The sequence below is a fragment of the Mustelus asterias genome, chromosome 9 (assembly GCF_964213995.1).
Source record: "Mustelus asterias chromosome 9, sMusAst1.hap1.1, whole genome shotgun sequence".
Lineage (NCBI taxonomy): Eukaryota > Metazoa > Chordata > Chondrichthyes > Carcharhiniformes > Triakidae > Mustelus > Mustelus asterias.
This window is the reverse complement of record NC_135809.1, coordinates 56655456-56682925: the sequence shown is the minus strand read 5'-3', so window position 1 is coordinate 56682925 and position 27470 is coordinate 56655456. Positions and strand designations below refer to the sequence as shown.

Sequence of the window (27470 nt, the reverse complement as noted above, 5' to 3'; positions counted from 1 at the left end):
CATATGGTTCAGGCAGGGATTAAGATTTAGATCTTCATGGCTGAAAATTTGACACTGCAGATTGTTTGCAGTGCTATATATGGCACGGATTAATGATTTCTGTAGTTGATTGCCAGATTGCATGTCAAAATGCTGACACTCCACAAATCATGATAAAATGTACTGTTGGCTGAACTACTAGCCACTTTGTCTAGAGCGAGTGACAAATGTGCCTGAGCTTGCACACAGCCAGTTGATCAGATATTGTATGAGAATGAGAGCTGGTCTTATTGAAGCATATAAGATCTTGGAAGGATTTGATAGCTGGAGGATGTTTCCACTTGTGGGAGAGATTAGAACCAGAAGACAATTTAAGAATAAGAAGTCTATCTTTTAAGACAAAGATTAGGAGAAATTTTCTCACTCAAATGGTTGTTAGCATGTGGAATTCTGTTCCCCAGAAAGCAGTGGAGGCTGGGTCATTGAATTTATTCAAGGCAGGGTTAGACAGATTTTTGATAGACAAAGCAGTCGAGCTTTCTGGGGAGCAGACGGCAGAGTGGAGTTGAGACTTAATCAGATCAGCCATTATCTTATTGAATGGTGGACCAGGTTCAAAGGGTTAAATGATCTGCTCCTGCTGCTAAGTCTGATGTTCCTAATTGTGGGATGTAGGCTGTGCTATTACTTCAAACTAACTGCTGATTAGTGCACACTACATTTCTTTTATAATTTGACATTCGCTCACTGGTATGAATTTAGAGAAAGACGGAAGAACATTGGGGGGAAAATTGAAGCTGGTTTACTCGATATTAAGTAAAACCATACCTTATTTGGGACACTGCTTGATCTCAAATAGCTTATTTAGGGGAGAAAATTCCACTCTCCAGAAAATTCTGAATAATATTGGGGGGAAATTAAATTTGGGGTGGGGGAAAATCTTGTTAAAGGATTAAAATTCTCACATACATCAAACCCAGGTCCAGATCTTACTGAAGGACCAATTTTAAGAAGGAGTTTCCTGACGGTAGGAATTGATAATGACAAGGGCAATGGGGCATCTGGACCTTTGAACATTGAAAGCAAGGTAAATTTGAGTCAGATCAGTCACAGAAATAGAGGGAAAAATAAAGTTTGAATCAATAGGGAAGGAAAAACAAGGTGAAATACTACAGCAAAAAAATTTTTTTAAAATCTCTTGAGAAACAGGTTGCACTTGCTGAGTCATGGGACAAAAGCAAATTACTGTGGATGCTGGAATCTGAAACCAAAAGAGAAAATGCTGGAAAATCTCAGCAGGTCTGGCAGCATCTGTAAGGAGAGAAAAGAGCTGACGTTTCGAGTCCAGACGACCCTTTGTCAAAGCTAAAAGGCAGAGGAAGTGGGAGATATTTATACTGCAGGGTGAGGGAATGAAAGATGAGTCTTAGCCACAGAAACCAGAGAAGCCAGCTAATTGCTGTCCACAGAGAGAATAAAGGGTGTGAACGGCCAAATGGCAGAGAAGCTAAAATGAAGATGTTGGGGGGGGGGGGGGGGGGAATGGATGGGACAGAGGTAACATTGAGAAAAGGAGAAGCAAAAGGGGAGAAAAGGCAAAGTAGGGGAAAAGAGTGGGAAGAAAAATGAAGAAAGGCAATAAAGAAATAAAAGGTGGAGAACAGTAAAAAATAAAATAGAATAAACCCCAAAGGGGTTGAGGTGGGATAGAGCAAATCATGTGAAGTTGTTGAATTCGATGTTGAGACCGGAAGGCTGTAAAGTCCTAGCCAGAAGATGAGTTGCTATTCCTGCAGTTTGTGTTGAACTTTACTGAAACATTGCAGCAAGCCAAGGACAGACATGGGAGCAGGATCGTGTGTTCAAATGGCAAGCCACCGGAAGGTCAGGGTGCTGATTGCACACAGACCGAAGGTGCTCAGCAAAGCGATCACCCAGTCTTCGCTTGGTCTCTCCGAGTCATGGGATAGTCCATTTCCTCCCCCAGCATTACAGCTGATAAAATCTCAGGGGTCACGATGAAGCGGTCTGGAGTGGAGACCTAAATCAAAATCCGAGGACTAAATGTTATGTACGCCAGCACTTCCCTGGCTAAAATAAGCTTTGTCTTTTTTAAAAACAAATCTTGCTAGTTATGCAGCAGAGACGTAACATGCCCCAAAGGGGTAGTGGAGGCTGAATTATTAAACGTATTTAAAGTGGAGTTGGATAAATATTGGATGGATCAGGGAATAGAGGGTTATGGGCAAATGGCACAGAAAAGGAGATGAGGCCAGCACAGATCAGCCATGATTGGTGGGGCAGGCTTGAAAGGCCTGGTGCCTCCTCCTGTTTCTATTTCTTGTGATGTGGAGATGCCGGCGTTGGACTGGGGTAAACACAGTAAGAAGTTTAACAACACCAGGTTAAAGGCTGATCTGTGCTGGCCTCATCTCCTTTTCTGTGCCATTTGCCCATAACCCTCTATTCCCTGATCCATCCAATATTTATCCAACTCCACTTTAAATACGTTTAATAATTCAGCCTCCACTACCCCTTTGGGGCATGTTACGTCTCTGCTGCATAACTAGCAAGATTTGTTTTTAAAAAAGACAATACACATCTTTTTAGCCTGTCTTGATGCTCTCCCCACTCCCATTGTTTTGTTTCTTAAAGACTGGATTAGTTGTAAGTATTCGCATTCCAACCATTATTCATGTAAATTGAGTCTGTGTCTTATAAGTTCTGTTTGTGAACAGAATTCCCACTCACCTGAAGAAGGGGCTCAGAGCCTCGAAAGCTTGTGTGGCTTTTGCTACCAAATAAACCTGTTGGACTTTAACCTGGTGTTGTTAAACTTCTTACTCTATTTCTTGTACCAAAGGAGCATGATCATGAGTGATCATGCTCCTTTGTCAGCTTTCTCTTATTACTTGAACAGCCAAGCCATGATGAGATTCTGTCAACGTTTGTTTGTTCCTGAGCTACTGAAATACATTCTGGCGTTGTTTCCACTGTAAGAAGTCTAACAACACCAGGTTAAAGTCCAACAGGTTTATTTGGTAGCAAAAGCCACGAGCTTTCGGAACAGTCTGTTCCTTCGTCAGGTGGGTGTGAGTTCTGATCACAAACAGGGCACAAAGACACAAACTCAATTTACATGAATAATGATTGGAATGTGAGTCTTTACAGCTAATCAAGTCTTAAAGGTACAGACAGTGTGGGTGGAGGGAGCATTAAGCACAGGTTAAAGAAATGTGTATTGTTTCCAGACAGGACATAGAACATAGAACAGTACAGCACAGAACAGGCCCTTCGGCCCACGATGTTGTGCCGAGCTTTATCTGAAACCAAGATCAAGCTATCCCACTCCCTATCATCCTGGTGTGCTCCATGTGCCTATCCAATAACCGCTTAAATGTTTCTAAAGTGTCTGACTCCACTATCACTGCAGGCAGTCCATTCCACACCCCAACCACTCTCTGCGTAAAGAACCTACCTCTGATATCCGTCCTGTATCTCCCACCACGAACCCTATAGTTATGCCCCCTTGTAATAGCTCCATCCACCCGAGGAAATAGTCTTTGAACGTTCACTCTATCTATCCCCTTCATCATTTTATACACCTCTATTAAGTCTCCCCTCAGCCTCGTCCGCTCCAGAGAGAACAGCCCTAGCTCCCTCAACCTTTCCTCATATGACCTACCCTCCAAACCAGGCAGCATCCTGGTAAATCTCCTCTGCACTCTTTCCAGCGCTTCCACATCCTTCTTATAGTGAGGTGACCAGAACTGCACACAATATTCCAAATGTGGTCTCACCAAGGTCCTGTACAGTTGCAGCATAACCCCACGGCTCTTAAACTCCAACCCCCTGTTAATAAAAGCTAACACACTATAGGCCTTCTTCACAGCTCTATCCACTTGACTGGCAACCTTTAGAGATCTGTGGATATGGACCCCAAGATCTCTCTGTTCCTCCACAGTCTTCAGAACCCTACCTTTGACCCTGTAATCCACATTTAAATTTGTCCTACCAAAATGAATCACCTCACATTTATCAGGGTTAAACTCCATTTGCCATTTTTCAGCCCAGCTTTGCATCCTATCTATGTCTCTTTGCAGCCTACAGCAGCCCTCCACCTCATCCACTACTCCACCAATCTTGGTGTCATCAGCAAATTTACTGATCCACCCTTCAGCCCCCTCCTCTAAGTCATTAATAAAAATCACAAAGAGCAGAGGACCAAGCACTGATCCCTGCGGCACACCGCTAGCAACCTGCCTCCAATCCGAAAATTTTCCATCGACCACCACCCTCTGTCTTCGGTCAGACAGCCAGTTACCTATCCAATCGGCCAACTTTCCCTCTATCCCACACCTCCTCACTTTCATCATAAGCCGACCATGGGGGACCTTATCAAACGCCTTACTAAAATCCATGTATATGACATCAACTGCCCTACCTTCATCAACACACTTAGTTACCTCCTCAAAAAATTCTATCAAATTTGTGAGGCACGACTTGCCCTTCACGAATCCGTGCTGACTATCTCGGATTAATCCGCATCTTTCTAAATGGTCGTAAATCCCATCCCTAAGGACCCTTTCCATCAATTTACCAACCACCGAAGTAAGACTAACCGGTCTATAATTACCAGGGTCATTTCTATTCCCTTTCTTAAACAGAGGAACAACATTCGCCATTCTCCAGTCCTCTGGCACCATCCCCGTGGACAGCGAGGACCCAAAGATCAACGCCAAAGGCTCTGCAATCTCATCCCTTGCCTCCCACAGAATCCTAGGATACATTTCATCAGGCCCAGGGGACTTATCGACCTTCAGTTTATTCAAAACTGCCAAGACATCCTCCCTCCGAACATCTATTTCCTCCAGCCTATTAGCCTGTAACACCTTCTCTTCCTCAAAAACATGGCCCCTCTCCTTGGTGAACACTGAAGAAAAGTATTCATTCATCACCTCGCCTATCTCTACTGACTCCATACACAAGTTCCCACCACTGTCCTTGACCGGCCCTAACCTCACCCTGGTCATTCTTTTATTCCTCACATAAGAGTAAAAAGCCTTGGGGTTTTCCTTGATCCGACCCGCCAAGGACTTCTCATGTCCCCTCCTAGCTCTCCTAAGCCCCTTTTTCAGCTCATTCCTTGCTAACTTGTAACCCTCAATCGAGCCATCTGAACCTTGTTTCCTCATCCCTACATAAGCTTCCCTCTTCCTTTTCACAAGACATTCCACCTCTTTTGTGAACCATGGTTCCCTCACTCGGCCATTTCCTCCCTGCCTGACAGGAACATACCTATCAAGGACATCCAGTGTTTGTTCCTTGAAAAAGTTCCACTTTTCATTAGTTCCTTTCTCTGACAGTTTCTGTTCCTAACTTATGCCCCCTAATTCTTGCCTAATCGCATCATAATTACCCCTCCCCCAATTGTAAACCTTGCCCTGCCGTACGGCCCTATCCCTCTCCATTGCAATAACAAAAGACACCGAATTGTGGTCACTATCTCCAAATTGCTCTCCCACAACCAAATCTAACACTTGGCCCGGTTCATTTCCCAGTACCAAATCCAATGTGGCCTCACCTCTAGTCGGCCCATCCACATATTGTGTCAGGAAACCCTCCCGCACACGCTGCACAAAAACTGCCCCATCCAAACTATTTGACCTACAAAGGTTCCAATCAATATTTGGAAAGTTAAAGTCCCCCATGACAACTACCCTGTGACCCCCACACATATCCATAATCTGCTTAGCAATTTCTTCCTCCACATCTCTATTACTATTTGGGGGCCTATAGTAAACTCCTAGCAACGTGACCGCTCCTTTCCTATTTCTAACTTCAGCCCATATTACCTCAGTGTGCAGATCCCCCACGAAGTGCCTTTCCGCAGCCGATAAACTATCCTTGATTAACAATGCCACTCCTCCACCTCTTTTACCAGCTTCCCTACACTTAGTGAAACATCTATACCCCGGAACGTCCAACAACCATTCCTGTCCTTGTTCTACCCACGTCTCCGTAATGGCCACAACATCGTAGTCCCAAGTACCAATCCACGCCCCAAGTTCATCTACCTTGTTCCGGATGCTCCTTGCATTGAAGTAGACACACTTCAACCCACCTTCCTGTCTACCAGTACCCACCCTTGACCCTGATACCTTCCCCAATACCTCACCACCCTCACTGACTTCTGGACTACAACTCCCTTTCCCACTCCCCTGACAAATTAGTTTAAACCCCCCTGAAGAGCCGTAACAAATTTCCCTCCGAGGATATTGGTGCCCCTCTGGTTCAGGTGCACCCCGTCCTGTTTGTACAGGTCCCACCTTCCCCAGAACGTGTTCCAATTATCCACGTATCTGAAACCCTCCCTCCTACACCATCTCTGCAACCACATATTTAACTGCACTCTCTCCCTGTTCCTCAACTCGCTATCACGTGGTACCGGCAACGTACCAGAGATGACCACATGTTTCGTCTTGGCTCTCAGCTTCCAGCCCAGCTCCAGAAATTCCTGCTTTAAATCCCCGTCCCTTCTCTTACCTATGTCATTGGTACCAATGTGCACCACGACTTGTGACTGTTTCCCCTCCCCCTTCAGAATCTGGAAAACACGGTCTGAGACATCACGGACCTTGGCATCCGGTAGGCAACATACCATCCGTGAGTCTCTTTTGCTGCCACAGAACCTCCTATCTATCCCTCTAACTAACGAGTCCCCAATAACTATCGCCCTCCCGCTCTCCCCCTTTCCCTCCCGAGCCACAGAGACGGACACAGTGCTGGAGATCCTCTCACTGCGGCTCCCCACTGGTATGTCATCCCCCTCAACCGTATCCAAAGCGGAATACTTGTTGCTAAGGGGAACGACCACCGGGGATCCCTGCACGGACTGCTTCCTCCCAGCCCCTCTCACCGTCACCCATCTGTTTTCAATCCTCGGAGTAACTGTATTCCTAAAGCTTGTGTCTATGGCCATCTCTGCGTCCCTGATGATCCTAAGTTCATCCAACTCCAGCTCCAGTTCCCTAACACGGTTTTGGAGGAGCTGCAGATGGGTGCACTTCCCACAGGTGTAATCAGTAGGGACATTGTCGTCGTCCCTCACCTCAAACATAGTGCAAGAGGAACATTGCACTGCCTGCACACCCATCCCCTCTAGATACCTTGCCAGTACCAGGTAGAAAGTGCAAAAATGAATTCAACTCACCCCTGCTCGCCCTTTCAGCCTAAGCCCTGTGAGCCAAAGTCTTATAGCTCACACTCTGCTTCCCACACACTCCACTGCCCGCTCCCGACGCTGCCCGTTGTATACTGCAGCCTACCTTTTATACTTCACGCGCTTAAAAAACCCTTCCCAGACTCCTTTGCTGCCCACTTCTAGTTTTCACTTTAAACTTGAAAAACTGCTGTTAAAGTAAAGGCCAAAAAAATACACACACTAGCTGACTAATTAAATAAATAAACAATTCAATTAATCTCTCACCAGCACTGCTGCCTTCAATCACCCCTCTCAGCTTGCTCCAGTGGATCAATGAGGGGGAACCTCCCAGGTAACTGACTTTTAAAGTTAAAATAAAAACCCTTCCCAGACTCCTTTGCTGCCCACTTCTAGTTTTCACTTTAAACTTGAAAAACTGCTGTTAAAGTAAAGGCCAAAAAAATACACACACTGGCTGACTAATTAAATAAATAAACAATTCAATTAATCTCTCACCAGCACTGCTGCCTTCAATCACCCCTCTCAGCTTGCTCCAGTGGATCAATGAGACAGCTAGTGAGATTTTGCACATCCTGGCAAGTTGTGGGAGTTACAGATAGTGTGACATGAACCCAATATCCCGGTTGAGGCCGTCCTCATGTGTGCGGAACCTGGCTATCAGTCTCTGCTCAGCGACTCTGCGCTGTCGTGTGTCATGTGTCACTGGGCCTGCAGGTCTGGAGTGCTTATACTTCAATGTAAGGAGCGTAGCAGGTAAGACAGATGAACTTAGGGCCTTAATGCTCACGAGGAATTTGGATGTGGTTGCAGTGACAGAGACTTGGTTGAAAGAGGGACAGGACTGGCAGCTGAATATTCCGGGGTACAAGTGTTTTAGGTGAGACAGAGGAGGGGCCAAAAGAGGTGGGGGAGTAGCAGTATTAGTTGGAGAGCATATTACAGCGGTGCAGAGGGAGGACAATTCAGAGGGGTCGTGTAACGAGTCACTCTGGGTGGAGCTTAGAAACAGGAAGGGCGCAGTCACTATGTTGGGGGTGTACTACAGGCCCCCCAACAGCCCAAGGGAAGTGGAAGAATGGATATGTCAGGAGATACTGGATAGGTGCAGGAAAAATAGGGTTGTTGTAGTGGGAGACTTCAATTTCCCTGGTATAGACTGGAAATCGCTGAGAGCAGGGACTCTGAATGGGGAGGAATTTGTAAAATGCGTACAGGAGGGTTCTTTGGAACAATATGTAGATAGCCCGACTAGAGAGGGGGCTATACTGGACCTCGTACTGGGGAATGAGCCCGGTCAGGTCTTCAAAGTTTCGGTAGGGGAACATGTGGCAAATAGTGACCACAATTCTGTTAGCTTTAGGATAGTGATGGAAAAGGATGAGTGGTGTCCCAAGGGTAAGGTGTTGGATTGGGGGAAGGCTAACTTTAGTGGGATTAGGCAGAAATTGGCAGCTCTTGATTGGGAGAGGCTGTTTGAGGGTAAATCCACATCTGGCATGTGGGAGTCTTTTAAGGAACAGTTGTTAGGACTGCAGGACAGGCATGTGCCTGTTAAAAAGAAGGATAGGAAGGGTAGGATTCGAGAACCGTGGATAACCAGGGAAATTGAGGGACTGGTCAAAAAGAAAAGAGAGGCGTATGGTAGGTCCAGGCAGCTAAAAACGGAGGGAGCTCTGGAGGAGTACAAAGAAAGTAGGAAAGAACTCAAACGGGGAATTAGAAGAGCAAAAAGGGGTCACGAAATGTTCTTGGCAGACAGGATTAAGGAGAATCCCAAGGCATTTTATTCATACGTTAGGAACAAAAGGGTTGTCAGGGAAAAAATCGGACCTCAGGGACAAAAGTGGGGAATTATGCTTGGAGCCCAAAGAAGTAGGGGAGATCCTAAATGAATACTTTGCGTCGGTATTCACTAAGGAGAGGGATGTGTTGACTGGGAGTGTCTCGGAGGGGAGTGTTGAACCGTTGGAGAAAATCTCCATTACAAAGGAGGAAGTGTTAGGTTTGTTAGAGAAGTTAAAGACTGACAAATCCCCAGGGCCTGATGGAATCTATCCAAGGCTGCTCAGGGAGACGAGAGATGAAATCGCTGGGCCTCTGACGCAAATCTTTGTCTCGTCACTGGACGCAGGTGAGGTCCCAGAGGATTGGAGGATAGCTAATGTGGTCCCGTTATTTAAGAAGGGTAGGAAGGATAACCCGGGTAATTATAGGCCGGTGAGCTTGACGTCCGTGGTGGGGAGGTTGTTGGAGAAGATTCTTAGAGATAGGATGTATGCGCATTTAGAAAGAAATAAACTCATTAACGATAGTCAGCATGGTTTTGTGAGAGGGAGGTCATGCCTCACTAACCTGGTGGAGCTTTTTGAAGAAGTGACCAAAATGGTTGACGAGGGAAGGGCCGTGGATGTCGTCTATATGGACTTTAGTAAAGCGTTTGACAAAGTCCCTCATGGTAGGCTGGTGAAAAAGGTTGGATCTCATGGGACAAAGGGGGAGGTGGCTAGATGGGTGGAGAACTGGCTTGGTCACAGAAGACAGAGGGTGGTAGTGGAAGGGTCTTTTTCCGGCTGGAGGCCTGTGACTAGTGGTGTTCCGCAGGGCTCTGTACTGGGACCTCTGCTGTTTGTGATTTACATAAATGATCTGGAAGAAGGTGTAACTGGGGTGATCAGTAAGTTTGCAGACGACACAAAATTGGCAGGACTTGCAGATAGTGAGGAGCATTGTCAGAAGCTACAGAAGGATATAGATAGGCTGGAAATTTGGGCAAAGAAATGGCAGATGGAGTTCAATCCTGATAAATGCGAAGTGATGCATTTTGGTAGAAATAATGTAGGGAGGAGCTATATGATAAATGGCAGAACCATAAAGGGTGTAGATACGCAGAGGGACCTGGGTGTGCAAGTCCACAGATCCTTGAAAGTGACGTCACAGGTGGAGAAGGCGGTGAAGAAGGCATATGGCATGCTTGCCTTTATAGGACGGGGCATAGAGTATAAAAGTTGGGGTCTGATGTTGCAGATGTATAGAACGTTGGTTTGGCCGCATCTGGAATACTGCGTCCAGTTCTGGTCGCCACACTACCAGAAGGATGTGGAGGCTTTGGAGAGAGTACAGAGGAGGTTTACCAGGATGTTACCTGGTATGGAGGGGCTTAGTTATGAGGAGAGATTGGGTAAACTGGGGTTGTTCTCCCTGGAAAGACGGAGGATGAGGGGAGACTTAATAGAGGTGTATAAAATTATGGAAGGCATAGATAGAGTGAACGGTGGGAAGCTTTTCCCCAGGTCGGTGGTGACGTTCACGAGGGGTCATAGGTTCAAGGTGAAGTGGGGGAGGTTTAACACAGATATCAGACGGACATATTTTACACAGAGGGTGGTGGGGGCCTGGAATGCGCTGCCAGGCAAGGTGGTGGAGGCGGACACACTGGGAACGTTTAAGACTTATCTAGACAGCTATATGAACGGAGTGGGAATGGAGGGATACAAAAGAATGGTCTAGTTTGGACCAGGGAGCGGCGCGGGCTTGGAGGGCCGAAGGGCCTGTTCCTGTGCTGTTTTGTTCTTTGTTCTTTGTGAAGGCCGCCTTGGAGAACGCTTACCTGGAGATCAGAGGCTGAATGCCCATGACCACTCCCAGTTGTTTCCACTCCCATGGAAATACCATTCTGTATATTTATTCATAGCAAGATTGTGGGACAGTAAGAGTGATAACAAGTACATCATCTGAAGGGGCACATTGTTTAATTACCCTGTCATCTCAAGCAGTTCAACCACACGATTTGTTCATAAATCCGCATTGGGTCATGGCATATGCTGAATTGCAGGATATTTTGTCACATGAGCCAAAAAATCATTTCTGCACTGCTTAAAGCACCAGCTCTTTCCTAATTAGCATCCAGATGGAGCAGGATGCCAAGTCCTGTTATTTTCAGGGATCTTGCTAACTGCTCCCATGTAGAGCTGACATCCAAAGTCACCCCGGAAGGAGTGTCGAGACTGAACTTTTGTTTCGAGTGTCCCTGCCTCTTGAATGTAAAAATGTGGGGTCACGTGATGCAAGCATGGGAATAACTGTGTTTCGGGGAGCTCTGGTGCTACTCAGCTTATAATCCTTCCATTTATCGTGCTTACACAGTTCGTACTTAACTTAATCAGGGAGTGGCAACTTCACATTGTGTCCCTGGAAAATTTCTGGTTTTAAGTTGGTGATAAAATGCCAAAAAAATTAAGAAAATCATTGAGGAAGGAGAGCAGTCAGAAGTAACTGGGGTGGAGCTGACTCCTCAACGTAGTGACTCAGTGAATGAACAGGTTCTCGATCTGGAATTCTTGATGACTGGTAATATTATTAAGGTCATTGATGAAAAACTCGGTCTATTAGCGCAAAATATCAGAGCTCGAACTATAGAACTGTGGAATACTGGCAAAAGCCTTGATGTAACGGAGAAGAGAATTGTTACAGTCAAATTACAACTTCTTTGCTCGAGGCCTGGAAAGCAGCTGCGTGGTGTGTCACAATTCCTTGACTAGTTGGAGAACCGAGGCCAGAGGAAAGATGTCCCTTTTGCCAGAAGGAGCTGAGGATAAGCTCCCAGTTAAATTTGCTGGCTACCTAATTTCTATAATTTAGAAACGAAAGCTGGGCACATTAGGTTAGCACAGTAAGAAGTCTCACAACACCAGGTTAAAGTCCAACAGGTTTATTTGGTAGCAAATACCATAAGCTTTCGGAGCAGAGCTCCTTCGTCAGATGGAGTGGATATCTGTTCTCAAACAGGACACAGACACAGAAATCAAATTACAGAATACTGATTAGAATGCAAATCTCTACAGCCAGCCAGGTCTTAAATGTACAGACAATGTGGGTGGAGAGAGCATTTAACACAGGTTAAAGAGATGTGTATTGTCTCCAGACAGAACAGCTTGTGGAATTCTGCAAGTCCAGGAGGCAAGCTGTGGGGGTTACTGATAATGTGACATAAATCCAACATCCCGGTTTAGGCCGTCCTCATGTGTGCGGAACTTGGCTCTCAGTTTCTGCTCAGCGACTCTGCGCTGTCGTGTGTCGTGAAGGCCGCCTTGGAGAACGCTTACCTGAAGATCCAAGGCTGAATGCCCGTGACTGCTGAAGTGCTCCCCCACAGGAAGAGAACAGTCTTGCCTGGTGATTGTCGAGCGGTGTTCATTCATCCGTTGTCGTAGCGTCTGCATGGTTTCCCCAATGTACCATGCCTCGGGACATCCTTTCTTGCAGCGTATCAGGTAGACAACGTTGGCCAAGTTGCAAGAGTAGGTACCGTGTACCTGGTAGATGGTGTTCTCACGTGAGATGATGGCATCCGTGTCGATGATCCGGCACGTCTTGCAGAGGTTGCTGTGGCAGGGTTGTGTGGTGTCGTGGTCACTGTTCTCCTGAAGGCTGGGTAGTTTGCTGCGGACAATGGTCTGTTTGAGGTTGCGTGGTTGTTTGAAGGCAAGAAGTGGGGGTGTGGGGATGGCCTTGGCGAGATGTTCGTCTTCATCAATGACATGTTGAAGGCTCCGGAGGAGATGCCGTAGCTTCTCCGCTCCGGGGAAGTACTGGACGACGAAGGGTACTCTGTCCACCGTGTCCCGTGTTTGTCTTCTGAGGAGGTCGGTGTGGTTTTTCGCTGTGGCGCGTCGGAACTGTTGATCGATGAGTCAAGCGCCATATCCTGTTCTTATGAGGGCATCTTTCAGCGTCTGGAGGTGTCTGTTGCGATCCTCCTCATCCGAGCAGATCCTGTGTACTCGGAGGGCATGTCCGTAGGGGATGGCTTCTTTTACGTGTTTAGGGTGGAAGCTGGAGAAGTGGAGCATCATGAGGTTATCCGTGGGCTTGCGGTACAGTGAGGTGCTGAGGTGACCGTCCTTAATGGAGATGCGTGTGTCCAAGAATGCAACCGATTCCGGAGAGTAGTCCATGGTGAGTCTGATGGTGGGATGGAACTTGTTGATGTCATCATATAGTTGTTTCAGTGATTGCTCACCATGATTCCAAAGGAAGAAAATGTCATCGATGTATCTAGTGTATAGCATCGGTTGAAGGTCCTGTGTGGTGAAGAAGTCTTGTTCGAACCTGTGCATGAAGATGTTGGCATATTGAGGTGCGAATTTGGTCCCCATGGCTGTTCCGTGTGTCTGGATGAAGAACTGGTTGTTGAAGGTGAAGATATTGTGGTCCAGGATGAAGCGGATGAGTTGTAAAATTGCATGTGGAAACTGGCAGTTGACGGCATTGAGTACTGAGGCCGTTGCAGCAATGCCATCATCGTGGGGGATGCTGGTGTAGAGTGCCGAGACATCCATTGTGACGAGGAGTGCTCCTGGTTCAACTGCTCCATGTGTGTTGAGTTTCTGTAGGAAGTCCGTAGTGTCGCGACAAAAGCTGGGGGTTCTTTGTACAATGGGTTTCAAGATGCCCTCGACATCACCGGAGAGGTTCTCGCACAGGGTTCCGTTTCCTGAAACGATGGGACAGCCGGGTGTGTTCGCCTTGTGTATTTTTGGGAGGCAGTAGAGATCTCCAACGCGTGGAGTATGTGGGATGAGAGCACGGAGGGTAGAAAACAGTACCACTGCAGGAAAGTCCATTGTCAACCTATCGGACTACACACTTCAGCCAGATGAAATCGAAGTTCTCAGCCGAGGGCTCAACTTTTGCCCCACTACCAAAATAGACCCCATCAGTCTCGCAGCGGACACAGGAATTCATCAGGCGAATGAGGCTGCGGGAGTTCTTCCACAAACCCCAAGAGGCCACCAGCGAACACAATGAGACAGCTAATGAACCGGAACAGCAGACAGAGAGACCCGCAGTGCAACCGAAAAGGAAAGAGTCGAATTGGACTCCTCCGGAAGGCCGCTGCCCTCGACTTGACATGTATGCCCAAGCCATCAGGAGGTGCGTCAACACCAAATTCATCAGCCGCACTCACAAGACAGCACCGAACAACACCCAAGCACAACGCAACACCATCCACGCTCTCAAGTCCAACCGCAACATTGTCATCAAACCAGCAGACAAAGGAGGGGCCATCGTCATACTGAACAGAATGGATTACTGCAAAGAAGTGTACCGACAACTGAACAACGAGGAACACTACAGACAGTTACCCACAGATCCGACCAAAGAACACACCCGTCAACTCAACACTCTGATCAAAACCTTTGATCCGGACCTTCAGAGCACCCTCCGTGCTCTCATCCCACATACTCCACGCGTTGGAGATCTCTACTGCCTCCCAAAAATACACAAGGCGAACACACCCGGCTGTCCCATCGTTTCAGGAAACGGAACCCTGTGCGAGAACCTCTCCGGCGATGTCGAGGGCATCTTGAAACCCATTGTACAAAGAACCCCCAGCTTTTGTCGCGGCACTACGGACTTCCTACAGAAACTCAACACACATGGAGCAGTTGAACCAGGAGCACTCCTCGTCACAATGGATGTCTCGGCACTCTACACCAGCATCCCCCACGATGATGGCATTGCTGCAACGGCCTCAGTACTCAATGCCGTCAACTGCCAGTTTCCAGATGCAATTTTACAACTCATCCGCTTCATCCTGGACCACAATATCTTCACCTTCAACAACCAGTTCTTCATCCAGACACACGGAACAGCCATGGGGACCAAATTCGCACCTCAATATGCCAACATCTTCATGCACAGGTTCGAACAAGACTTCTTCACCGCACAGGACCTTCAACCGATGCTATACACTAGATACATCGATGACATTTTCTTCCTTTGGAATCATGGTGAGCAATCACTGAAACAACTATATGATGACATCAACAAGTTCCATCCCACCATCAGACTCACCATGGACTACTCTCCGGAATCGGTTGCATTCTTGGACACACGCATCTCCATTAAGGACGGTCACCTCAGCACCTCACTGTACTGCAAGCCCACGGATAACCTCATGATGCTCCACTTCTCCAGCTTCCACCCTAAACACGTAAAAGAAGCCATCCCCTACAGACAAGCCCTCCGAATACACAGGATCTGCTCGGATGAGGAGGATCGCAACAGACACCTCCAGACGCTGAAAGATGCCCTCATAAGAACAGGATATGGCGCTTGACTCATCGATCAACAGTTCCGACGCGCCACAGCGAAAAACCACACCGACCTCCTCAGAAGACAAACACGGGACACGGTGGACAGAGTACCCTTCGTCGTCCAGTACTTCCCCGGAGCGGAGAAGCTACGGCATCTCCTTCGGAGCCTTCAACATGTCATTGATGAAGACGAACATCTCGCCAAGGCCCCCACTTCTTGCCTTCAAACAACCACGCAACCTCAAACAGACCATTGTCCACAGCAAACTACCCAGCCTTCAGGAGAACAGTGACCACGACACCACACAACCCTGCCACAGCAACCTCTGCAAGACGTGCCGGATCATCGACACGGATGCCATCATCTCACGTGAGAACACCATCTACCAGGTACACGGTACCTACTCTTGCAACTCGGCCAACGTTGTCTACCTGATACGCTGCAAGAAAGGATGTCCCGAGGCATGGTACATTGGGGAAACCATGCAGACGCTACGACAACGGATGAATGAACACCGCTCGACAATCACCAGGCAAGACTGTTCTCTTCCTGTGGGGGAGCACTTCAGCAGTCACGGGCATTCAGCCTTGGATCTTCAGGTAAGCGTTCTCCAAGGCGGCCTTCACGACACACGACAGCGCAGAGTCGCTGAGCAGAAACTGAGAGCCAAGTTCCGCACACATGAGGACGGCCTAAACCGGGATGTTGGATTTATGTCACATTATCAGTAACCCCCACAGCTTGCCTCCTGGACTTGCAGAATTCCACAAGCTGTTCTGTCTGGAGACAATACACATCTCTTTAACCTGTGTTAAATGCTCCCTCCACCCACATTGTCTGTACATTTAAGACCTGGCTGGCTGTAGAGATTTGCATTCTAATCAGTATTCTGTAATTTGATTTCTGTGTCTGTGCCCTGTTTGAGAACAGATATCCACTCCATCTGACGAAGGAGCTCTGCTCCGAAAGCTTATGGTATTTGCTACCAAATAAACCTGTTGGACTTTAACCTGGTGTTGTGAGACTTCTTACTGTGCTTACCCCAGTCCAACGCCGGCATCTCCACATCATCACATTAGGTTAGACAGGACCCATCGTATCATGTCTCTGAGACCAAGACACAATCGATGACCCAGGCCCTAATCATGAGTTTTCGTAACTTCAAGGATTGCCAAAGAGTACTGGAGGCAGCTAGCTATAATGGGGCCTTGTTCTATGATAAAGCGAAGGTCTCTTTCTTCCAAGATTTCTCAGCAGCAATTCAACAGAGGCACAAGGGTTTCAATGAAATTAGAAGACAACTGAAGGCCATTGGAGTGCAATTTACCCTACTGTATCCTGCCACACTGAGGGTGACATTCGACAACTCTATAAAGACATTTAACAATCCAGCTAAAGCCATGACTTTTGTGAACTCCACGGAAGGCAACAGTTTGCAGTAGCAGACTGCACTTCATTGTAAAATCCAGACTCTATCCCTTGTCATTATAATTAATTCCTCATTGATTTTGTGTTGGTATTTATCATTCTGACAGGATGACCTAATAATTGAGCAGTACAGTGAGTTTCATCCTTGGGATTGGCAGGGACTTCCATTTGTCGTTAATGGAAAATATTCCTCAGCGTGCTCCATCTCGTTAAGGAATCTGCTGTGCAGATTGTACAACACTAGGACAGTGTAAAGAAAATCCTCTTTTCGTCCATACACTTATAATAGTGATCTGTGTTTTATGGTCTCCTTTGCACTGATCATGATAAACGTGAGTAGCACCGTTGCTGGGTGGGGGGTGAGTGGCTTAAGTCTTAATAGGATGGGTAAGAATAAAGAAAGGGCGTTCTGTACTTGTCGTTTTTGTGGCATATCTTGTCTCTTTTTTGATGAGAATGACTCCTTGGAATTATGGAAAGTTTGTAGGTGTAGCCCTATAGATCCTCACATTTGGTGAGGGAGAATCCCTTAAAACTAATGGTTTCGCATTTTAAAAAAATATTTTGGAGGTTAAAGAATCGTAAATTGGTTCCTGCAAGGTTACAGACATGTTTCATGTCCTAGAAAAAAACTTTACAATATATCACTGGCGCTTCTGGAATAGCTGGAGATGGGGGAAGTATGTTTTGGTACACGCCCAAGTGGGGTGGGAAAATCTTTGGTGTGTAAGCCATTTGCTTTGTGTCAAGATCCTACATTGGCTGAATAAGCAATGGCAGTAACTACTTTGAAACATTGCTCCCGGAATGTACATCATCCTATTTTAAAAAACGAGAGCTTTTGTCTTTCCTTAAAAAGGAGAAAGTTAACCTGGCTTTTTTGCAAGAAACTCACCGAGATGACAAGGAGCACATGAAATTAAAGCAGGACTGGCTGGGGCAGCTGATTTTTGCCTCATTCGTGACTAGTTGCCAAGGGGTTGTGGTTTTACTTAAGAATGTGCCTTTTTTGACTGGAGAACTGTGTGAAGAATAAGGGGGGAAACTTAGTGATTGTTATGGGGCTGCTAGACAGGGAAAGCATTTCGATAATGAATGTTTAATGCCCCCCCCCTTTTGTAATTAAAGTCTTTATGGGTTTTACTGAATCAGCATCAACGAATAGAATCCCGACGGTGCAGAAGGAAGCCATTCAGCCCATCAGGTCTGCTTCAACCACAATCCCACCCAGGCCCTATCTCCATAATCCCATTCATTTACCCTAGCTAATCCCCCTGACATTAAGGAACAATTTAGCATGGCCAATCTACCTAACCAGCAAATCTTTGGACTGTGGGAGGAAACCTACGCAGACATGGGGAGAATGTGCAAACTCCACACAGACAGTGACTCAAGCCAAGAATCGAACAGGTCCCTGGCATTGTGAGGCAGCAGTGCTAACCACTGTGCCACCATAAAATCCTTACAGTGCAGAAGGAGGCCATTTAGTCTGTTGAATCTGCACCGACTCTCCGACAGAGCATCTTTCCCAGGCCAACCCCCCCACCCTATCTCTGTAATCCCATAACCTACACATCTTGGGACACTGAGGGGAAATTTAGCATGGCCAATCTACCTAACCTGCTCATCTTTGGACTGTGGGAGGAAACCAAAGCACGCGGAGGAAACCCACACAGACACGGGAAGAATGTGCAAACTCCACAAAGTCGGTCACCCAAGGCCGGGATCAAACCGGGTCCCTGCGGCTGTGAGGCAGCTGTGCTAACCACTGTGCTCCCCTGCTGTCCACAAGTGGGGACTTCAATTGTTATCTTTATCCCCTTTTCCCCCATCCTGTTACTAGTCATCTCTTTTTGTATATATGGAAGCACTGGGTCTGCTGAACCTACTGTTCGTTTCCTCCTATCTTTTTCTATATTTATATATGCAGAAATGCTCAAGCTGTACATACCAGTTTTGAGGGTGTGTTGCATTATTTATAAAAATAGAAAAACGAATAAAAATATATATTTTTTAAAAATGTAAAAATGTACACAACTATTATTTTCTTACATGACAATTGGGGGGAAGAAAGTATTTAGGGTTGCGAGCTTAGAAATCTTAGAAACCCTACAGCACAGAAAGAGGCCATTCGGCCCATCGAGTCTGCACCGACCACAATCCCACCCAGGCCCTACCCCCATATCCCTACATATTTACCCACTAATCCCTCTAACCTACGCATCCCAAGACACTAAGGGCAATTTTAGCATGGCCAATCAACCTAACCCGCACATCTTTGGACTGTGGGAGGAAACCGGAGCACCCAGAGGAAACCCACGCAGACACGAGGAGAATGTGTAAACTCCACACAGGCAGTGACCCAAGCTGGGAATCGAACCCAGGTCCCTGGAGCTGTGAAGCAGCAGTGCTAACCACTGTGCCACCGTGCCTCCCACGGTATTCAGATTTAAATATTAGTTTTGATTTGATTTATTGTTATCACATGTATTAGTATGCAGTGAAAAGTATTGTTTCTTGCGTGCTGTACAGACAAAGCATACTGTACATAGAGAAGGAAAGGAGAGAGTGCAGAATGTAGTGTTACAGTCATAGCTACGGTGTAGAGAAAGATCAACTTAGTGCGAAGTAGGTCTGTTCAAAAGTCCGATGGCAGCAGGGAAGAAGCTGTTCTTGAGTCAGTTGGTACATGACCTCAGACTTTTGTATCTTTTTCCTGACGGAAGAAGGTGGAAGAGAGTATGTCCCGGGTGCGTGGGGTCCTTAATTATGCTGGCCGCTTTTCTGAGGCTGTGGAAAATGTAGACGGAGTCAATGGATGGGAGGCTGATTTGCGTGATGGATTGGGCTACATTCACGACCTTTTGTAGTTTCTTGCGGTCCTGGGCAGAGCAGGAGCCATACCAAGCTGTGATACAACCAGAAAGAATGCTTTCTATGGTACATCTGTAAAAGAGAGAGTGAGAGTCGTATCTGACGTGCCAAATTTGCTTAGTCTTCTGAGAAAGTAGAGGCGTTGGTGGGCTTTTGTAACTATACCGTCGGCATGGGGGGACCAGGACAGGTTGTTGGTGATCTGAACACCTAAAACTTGAAGCTCTTGACCGCTTCTACTTCATCCCCACTGATGTAGACAGGGGCATGTTCTCCACTACACTTCCTGAAGTCGATGACAATCTCCTTCGTTTTGTTGACATTGAGGAAGAGATTATTGTTGTCGCACCAGTTTGCCAGATTCTCTATCTGTACTCTGTCTTGTCATTGTTTGAGCTCCGACCCACTACGATGATGTCATCAGCAAACTTGAAAATCGAGTTGGAGGGGAATTTGGCGCCACAGTCATAGGTGTATAAGGAGTACAGTTGGCTTACTGAAAGGAATGAGATAACTACTCAGAAGCTAGTTTGGACCTGAGGACATAAATTGGTTAAAAGTAAAACTAGGACGAATAATTGAAAAAAACTTTTATTTACTCAGTGTGAAATGTTTGGCACCGTCTGCAAAACAAAGTAACAATAAGTTAGCTCAGCAAAGATAGTTATGGGGCATTACAAATGCTTTCAACACCTATTGGTTGGGAACAGGCTAAGTAAAACCAAGAAACATTTGTGTTTATACAGCATCTTCCATAACCTCAGCCAGTTCCAGCTACAGTCAATGAAATAATTTTGAACTTTACTCACTATTGTAATGAAGGGAATATGAAAGTCAGTTTGCACATAGCAAGTTGAAACAAACAGCAATGTGATGATGACCAAATAATCTTTTTTGATTTTGGTTGAAAGATAAATAATTGGCCTGGACGCTGGGGAAAGCGCTCGTGCTCTTTTTTTTGAAATAGTGCCATGGGATCTTGTATGTTCACTTGTGAGGGCAGACAGAGCTTCAGATTAAGGTCATTTCCAAAAAAAAAGGACCTTTGACAGTGCAGCACAGTCTCAGTACTGCACTAGAGTGTAAGCCTAGATTTTGTAACTCACATTTGCCACTCTTGATTGGGATTCAGCAACCACCGAAGAAAACAAGATCTAGTTCCATTACGACCATCCACCCCATCACCTTAAACAGCCAGTCAACACTGTATTAATGTTTTTGACATGAGTGATGGCCTGAGGGACAGAAATGGGATCATCAACCATGGAATAATAACGTACTGAACACATCAATATAGTACCTTCAAGAGGGCAGGAAAGAGGATAACATTCCAGAAAAAATTGGAAAAGCTTGTTGAAAAGTTATATATAATGTAGACAAATATGTCACACACATTTCTAAAATCACTCATGGTTTTTAGAAACGACTTTGCCAATCATTTGGGAAAAAACTATTTGTTGGTGAGCGCTACATTTAAAATGCTCTTTTCTCCATGTCTTTTGATCCTGTTTCCAATCCCCATTTCCTCCACATTTTGCTGTTTAGTCTCTAATAAGGAAACTTATTTATATCCGGGAACACCCATCCCCTGATATATAAAGACAAAATAATTCCTTTCAGAACACAGTTGGTATTTCATTTTCAACTCATTAAACATTGATCAAGAAAGAGCTATTAGATATGTATCTGTTTCTGGAACAACTGTCATAGAAAGCCTACAGTGCAGAAGGAGGCCATTCGGCCCATCGAGTCTGCACCGACCACAATCCCACCCAGGGCCTACCCCCACATATTTTACCCGCTAATCCACGCATCTCAGGACTCTAAGGGGCAATTTTTTTAACCTGGCCAATCAACCTAACCCGCACATCTTTGGACTGTGGGAGGAAACTGGAGCACCCGGAGGAAACCCACGCAGACATGAGGAGAATGTGCAAACTTCACACAGACAGTGACCCGAGCCGGGAATCGAACCCGGGACCCTGGAGCTGTGAAGCAGCAGTGCTAACCACTGTGCTACCATGCCGCCCTGTGTAACTGAAATTTCATTAGTTTGTTCACTCAAGCTGCATTTTGCTTTGTCATGATATATTTCCATAACCTCTTTTTCTCACCCCTATTCTTTGCTCAGAAATGTTTGTATTTTCTCACTATCTTAATTTGCACTCCATATGTCTTGGTAGGCAACTGCACCCAGGCTTAACTGAATTTTACGTTTCAGTTGAAGCTCTGAGTGTAGCCAGGGTTGGCTTTCCAATAGATGTCGTGTATTTATTTGGATTGTCACACGTGAAACTATTTATGCTCTTCCTTCTGAAATACCTTCAATCAAGTGACTCAACTGGGTTCATGATTAGCTGTTTTGCTGGCATTCTATCGCATGGTCTTTTGTGAGAGGGGGGTGGGGTGTCTTCATGGTTCAAGCAGCACTTGTAGCTAGAAAGATGTGACTCCCTTTCTACTCCATGGGTTTTGCTTTTCCTTTCTTTGCTAATTGTGCACCGTTTTATTGTTGTAATTGGATGAAATTGGCCAAACAAGTTTGTGGAAACTTGAATGAGTTATGACGTGTAAATCGAATTTCCACAATATTTAACGCTGGCTTGAGACTGGGCCCATCTCGAAGTAATGAGAGCAGTGCATAAATGCAGACTAAGGCTCATCACATTAAACATATTTTCTTAGGTGAGCAGGGCAAAATAGCATGTTTTACAAACTTTTATATTCAAAACAGGTTTAATTTATTAATAAACAGAGTTCTTCATACCAAATAAAACTAACAAATGGTAGTATGTACTTTAAGTCAGCTTCAGTAATTTTAAAACCAGGTTACTCAAAAATGCAGGACTAGACAGAACTTAATTTTTCATAATAAATGCATTTTCAGCTCCATTAATATAATTGCACCAGGTTATCACTCTTAAATGTAGCATTTAATCTTTTAAAATACAAAGAAAATACTTAGTTTTCTATTAGGCTAACTGGTTGTGCTGTTGCATGAAGCTTTTATATTTGTGATTCTGTAAATGAATATTAACAGAAACTTGAACTGTAACCTAACCTGTGCAATTTCCCAATTATGGCCAAAGTGGAAATTCTACCCTGTGAGTGCATTCTCACAGACAATTTTTATTTGTGCTAGTTGGGGAGAAGATTATACCAAGGTATTTTACAGAGTTGTAATGAAAACCGGCACTAAGCCAGAGAAAGACTGCAAAGATCAAAGCATAGTCCAGGATTTTAGGGAAGATGGGTACTTGAACTAAGTATGCAGAATCTAAGGGAAAGAATTTCAGAGTGGTTCCTAGGTATTGACGGCATGCCTCCTGAGATATGTTGAAGGGGAAAGGATGCACAAGAAGTACCAGAGAAATAGTGTGTTGGGGGAGATTGCAGGGCAGGGGCAAGGCTATGGAGGAACTTAAAGATAATTACAGGAATTTTATATCGAAAGTCTTATCAGGCAGGACCTTATCAACCACTCTCTGAAGTCCAGCTTTCAAATCATTGAACCAAAAATATTTTTCTGTCTGCTTGAAATACACCTCAGTGAAAAAGTCTCTCAGAAATGTTCCAGTGTTATGCAGGCAAATTCAACAATTTGCATGTAATGAGATGCCATATGTTGAATACTTTTGATAATGGCGTGAGTAATATTGGGATAATGCCTGCTCTTCTTTTGAACATATTTCATTTTTCCCAAAACATTCTTTATTTGTAAAATTTGTAAAGGTACATCAAGAGTTAAAATTTGACTTGTATACTATATAATACTGTTCGCTTTCTTTGAATGGCGTATGTGGCCCTCTGAGATGCCTGGTTCACCTACAATTACATTACGTTTAATATATGTTTCTGTTTCATCAAAACCTTTCTGCTGTGGGTTTTACCCTGGTTCAGTCCCTTGGCCTATCACGGAAGGGTATTAGTCAGTGACCTTTCCTCATTACGTCTTTATGCTAGCTGCCCCAAGCTTTAATACATCCCTCAACATGTAATCCTGGACCTTGACGTGTGCCAGTGTGCAACATGTGGTCAAGGGCAGTTCTTTGCTCCATAAGACCAGCAGGGAAGACCAAATAACTTCTTTCATTGTGTTAATGTATTACAACTTGGATACAACTGAAAGACAGCACCTCCAACAATGAACAGCATCTTTTACTGAACTGGAGCAATAGCCTGATTAATGTGCTCAAGTATTGTAGTGGGACGTGAGCACATGATGATAGTCAGAGGCAAGAATTCTGTCAGCTGAGCTAAGCAATCTATCTGCTTTGTCACTGAGGCAAGAAGATATTGGTAATTTTGTTGAGTAAGTGGTAGAGAAGCTTTAACTTTCTATTCTTCTGCAGATATGTAATAACTGTGAAACGAGAAAACTTTGCAATGGCAAATAGACCCAAATAATTAATGCCTTGAAAATGTTTATTCATAAGGCCAAAACGTGGCTGATATTGTTGGTTGCTTTACTAACCTTTTTCCATACTTATTTCTCTCACTACTTTGCCTGCATTCTTTTTTTGCCATTCCTCCATTGAATTTCTTTTTCAGGCCCCCTTCCTATCTCCCCTACCCTCCCACAATGACATAGGTTTGAAGCAGGATAAATTTAGACAAGAATTATTTCCCAACCTGCAAAGGTAAGTGTCAGCAAAGGTGCATTTGAATGCAAATGTAATGAGAGGCCCCAGGAAAGGCTGAAATTGTGGTTAGGACATACAAGGGACCAGAACTGGCCTGTTGTCAAAATTGTGATCAGAAAAAAAGTAATGCAAGGATTTGCATTTATACAGTGTCTCTAACAACCACAGAACATCTCAAAGCTGTTAAGCCAAGGCCCTGACATGGAAGTTGCAGGGATTTGCAAAGACTAAACATCACTGACTAAAGTGAGGGCAACAAAATATTTTTTTCTTGCTTTTCAATAGAGTTTATTTAATGCAGGATGAGTTTCCTTTATCTGAAACTCTTGGGGCTGATTGTGTTTTGGATTTTAGCTCATTTCAGATTTTGATACTGCATTTAGGCCTCGGCCTAGACAAAGCCTAGTCCAGCTATAGTCAATAAAATGGCTAGAAAAGTAAAATGTACCACTGAATAACAAATGCAGGGTACCTATAATTTCCACTCCATGGCGCCATTTGCAATTCTGTTTTAGGAGAGGGTTTGCAAGGTAAACAATCTAGCGCAGGAAGTCTAGTTGTTTGGCTGAAGGGCAGGTTCGGTTGGCGAGGTTTATATTGGCTCACATTGTGGCAGCTCAGGTCAGAAACTTCACGCGCTAAAGGTCCATGAGATTCAAAAAAAGTGCAGTTTTTGGATGTGTTTGATTTTCGGATTTATGGGTAAAGGATACTTGACCTGCATATGTGGTATTTGGAGCAGCTAAGATTACATTTAGATGTACTCTAGTCAGAGTTTTGTATGTCGGAAGTAAGCAAACAGTAAAATAATTCCTCATTTGGCTCTGTTGGTCTGGTCTGTTGGAACAGGAAGGAAATGAACTATGCTGGGCTTGGGCCCATAGATTTGAACAAAGAACAATACAGCACAGGAACAGGCCCTTCAGCTCTCCAAGCCTGCACCGATCATGTGTTCCTAACTAGACCATCTGTTTGTATCCTTCTATTCCCAGTCTGTTCATGTGGCTATCTAGATAAGTCTTAAATGATCCTAGCGTGTCTGCCTCAACCACCTTGCTTGGTAGTGCATTCCAGGCCCCCACCACCCTCTGTGTAAAATACGTCCCCCACATATCTGTATTGAACCTTGCCCCCCCCCCCTTACCTTGAACTTGTGACCCCTTGTGTTTGTCATTTCTGACCTGGGAAAAAGCTTCCAACTGTTCACCCTGTCTATGCCCTTTTAAACTTCTATTAGGTCGCCCCTCAACCTCTGTCTTTCCAGGGAGAACAACCCTAGTTTACTCAATCTCACCTCATAGCTAATACCATCCATACCAGGCAACATCCTGGTAAACCTTTTCTGCACTATCTCCAAAGCCTCCACGTCCTTCTGGAAGTGTGGCAACCAGAACTGGACGCAGTATTCCAAATGTGGCCTAACCAACGTTCTATATAATTGCAACATCATATGCCAACTTTTATACTCTATGCCCCGTCCAATAAAAGCAAGCATGCCATATGCCTTCTTCACCACCTTTAAGGATCTGTGGACCTGCACACCCAGATCCCTCTGTGTGTCTATACTCCTGATGGTTCTGCCATTTATTGTATAGCTCCCCTCTGCATTAGATTAACCAAAATGCATCACTTCACATTTATCTGGATTAAATTCCATCTGCCATTTCTCCGCCCAATTTTCCAGCCTATCTATATCCTGCTGTATTCTCTAACAATGTTCATCACTATCCGCAACTCCTGCAATCTTTGTGTCATCGCAAACTTACTAATCAGACCAGCTACATCTTCTTCCAAATCATTTATATATATATATATATATATATATCACAAACAGCAAATGGTTTGCAAATAGTACGTGTATTAAATTTGGTTTTGCATTTGCTCTTCTTGTCTTTTTTTTTGCAGTCTTACAAGATCATAAACTTTGCTCCAACATTGCTTCAGATCATTGTGTCTGATCAGGTCGAATTTCCAGTCAGACAAGCCGGTGAGTTTAGGTTATCCTCTTCCAAGATATTTGAGTTTATTTTGTCATCAAATTGAGGAAAGTGCAATGCTGACAATGTGATTTATTTCCTTCTGGTACTCAGTATCAACACTGAGCGCTCTTGGGGTGAGGAATAGCACAGCAACACTTAAAATAAAGTTTCCTATGCTCTTGTATTGATTAGCACTATCTCTAACTGACGAAGATCATTCATTACTGGTTCAATTTCTCACACCAATTGCCATTAGTTTCTTTCCATGTGACATTATCAATTTTCCACCATTTTATAGCTGGTTACATTATTTAGACTTCAGCATCTAATCACCATAGTCCTGAACATCAAACCTCATTTTGATAGGACCTATATGGTCGACAATGAGAGGAAACTGATCCCCACAGTCAAAGTTGGATTTGACCTCAATTCCTGAAGGTGACACAGCTGTGCTTGCCTCACAGAACTGCGGCGCATTTAACAATGATTGGAGTTGTATTAAATCTGCTGGCCTTGGATCACTGCCGAGATAGCTTGATTATGAAACTGAATAGAAACCATATGTTGTTTGGTTAGTTTTTTTCACCCTTCCATCTTTTTGGAAGTCTCCTGTTTTTCCCTAACTCTGAGTATGGGCAATATGGTCTTTACACTATTAGGGGGGGCAGGCAGGGACCCCTGGAACCATGAAAATGGAGAGGAGATGAAGGTTATTGGTCCTCTTTTTTTTGCCCCTGTCATCACTTTACTATGCGGCACAGTCCAGCCTGTGCTGCGCACCTGCCTACACTACAGCTGAGATCAGAAACTCTGCGTGGGAAGGGAATCCAGGAAATGGCAACCTAGAAGAACGCTACCATTTGTTAATCATCGTGCCTGCATGATGATGTTGAGCTGGAGCTATCTTCTGTAATACCATTTCTTTATATCATTTCATATTTTTCCTTTTCAAATCCTTGTCAAATAATGTTAATGTCTCTGACTCAGTAGCCAATTGTGGTAAACAGCCCTTGTATGAAATGATCATGAACACAAATCCTAATTATTAGCTGGCTGTGTCACTTGCTCAGAGGCACTATGACCCAGTTCAGATTCGTTAACTTGGAAGAAACCAAGGATTAAACCTTTATTTTAAGCTGTATCTTTAGTATTGCACCATAAGTGAGATACTGAAAGCCTGCTGTTGACCTTGGAACTGTAAACTCTTCTACATGAGTCAGTGTGTTCAGCAGAGAAAAATGA

At 44.9% G+C, this 27470-nt stretch overlaps 1 protein-coding gene across 3 annotated transcripts in view; it reads left to right on the top strand.

Annotated features, from left to right (window-relative positions):
* ipo8 (importin 8) overlaps nucleotides 1-27470 on the top strand; it is a 125228-nt gene that overhangs the window by 28083 nt on the left and 69675 nt on the right. For all 3 annotated transcript variants that reach the window (XM_078220226.1, XM_078220227.1, XM_078220228.1), the window contains exon 2: nucleotides 26155-26236. In XM_078220226.1, coding sequence (XP_078076352.1) covers nucleotides 26155-26236 — 82 coding nt within the window. The remainder of the gene's footprint in view (nucleotides 1-26154; nucleotides 26237-27470) is intronic.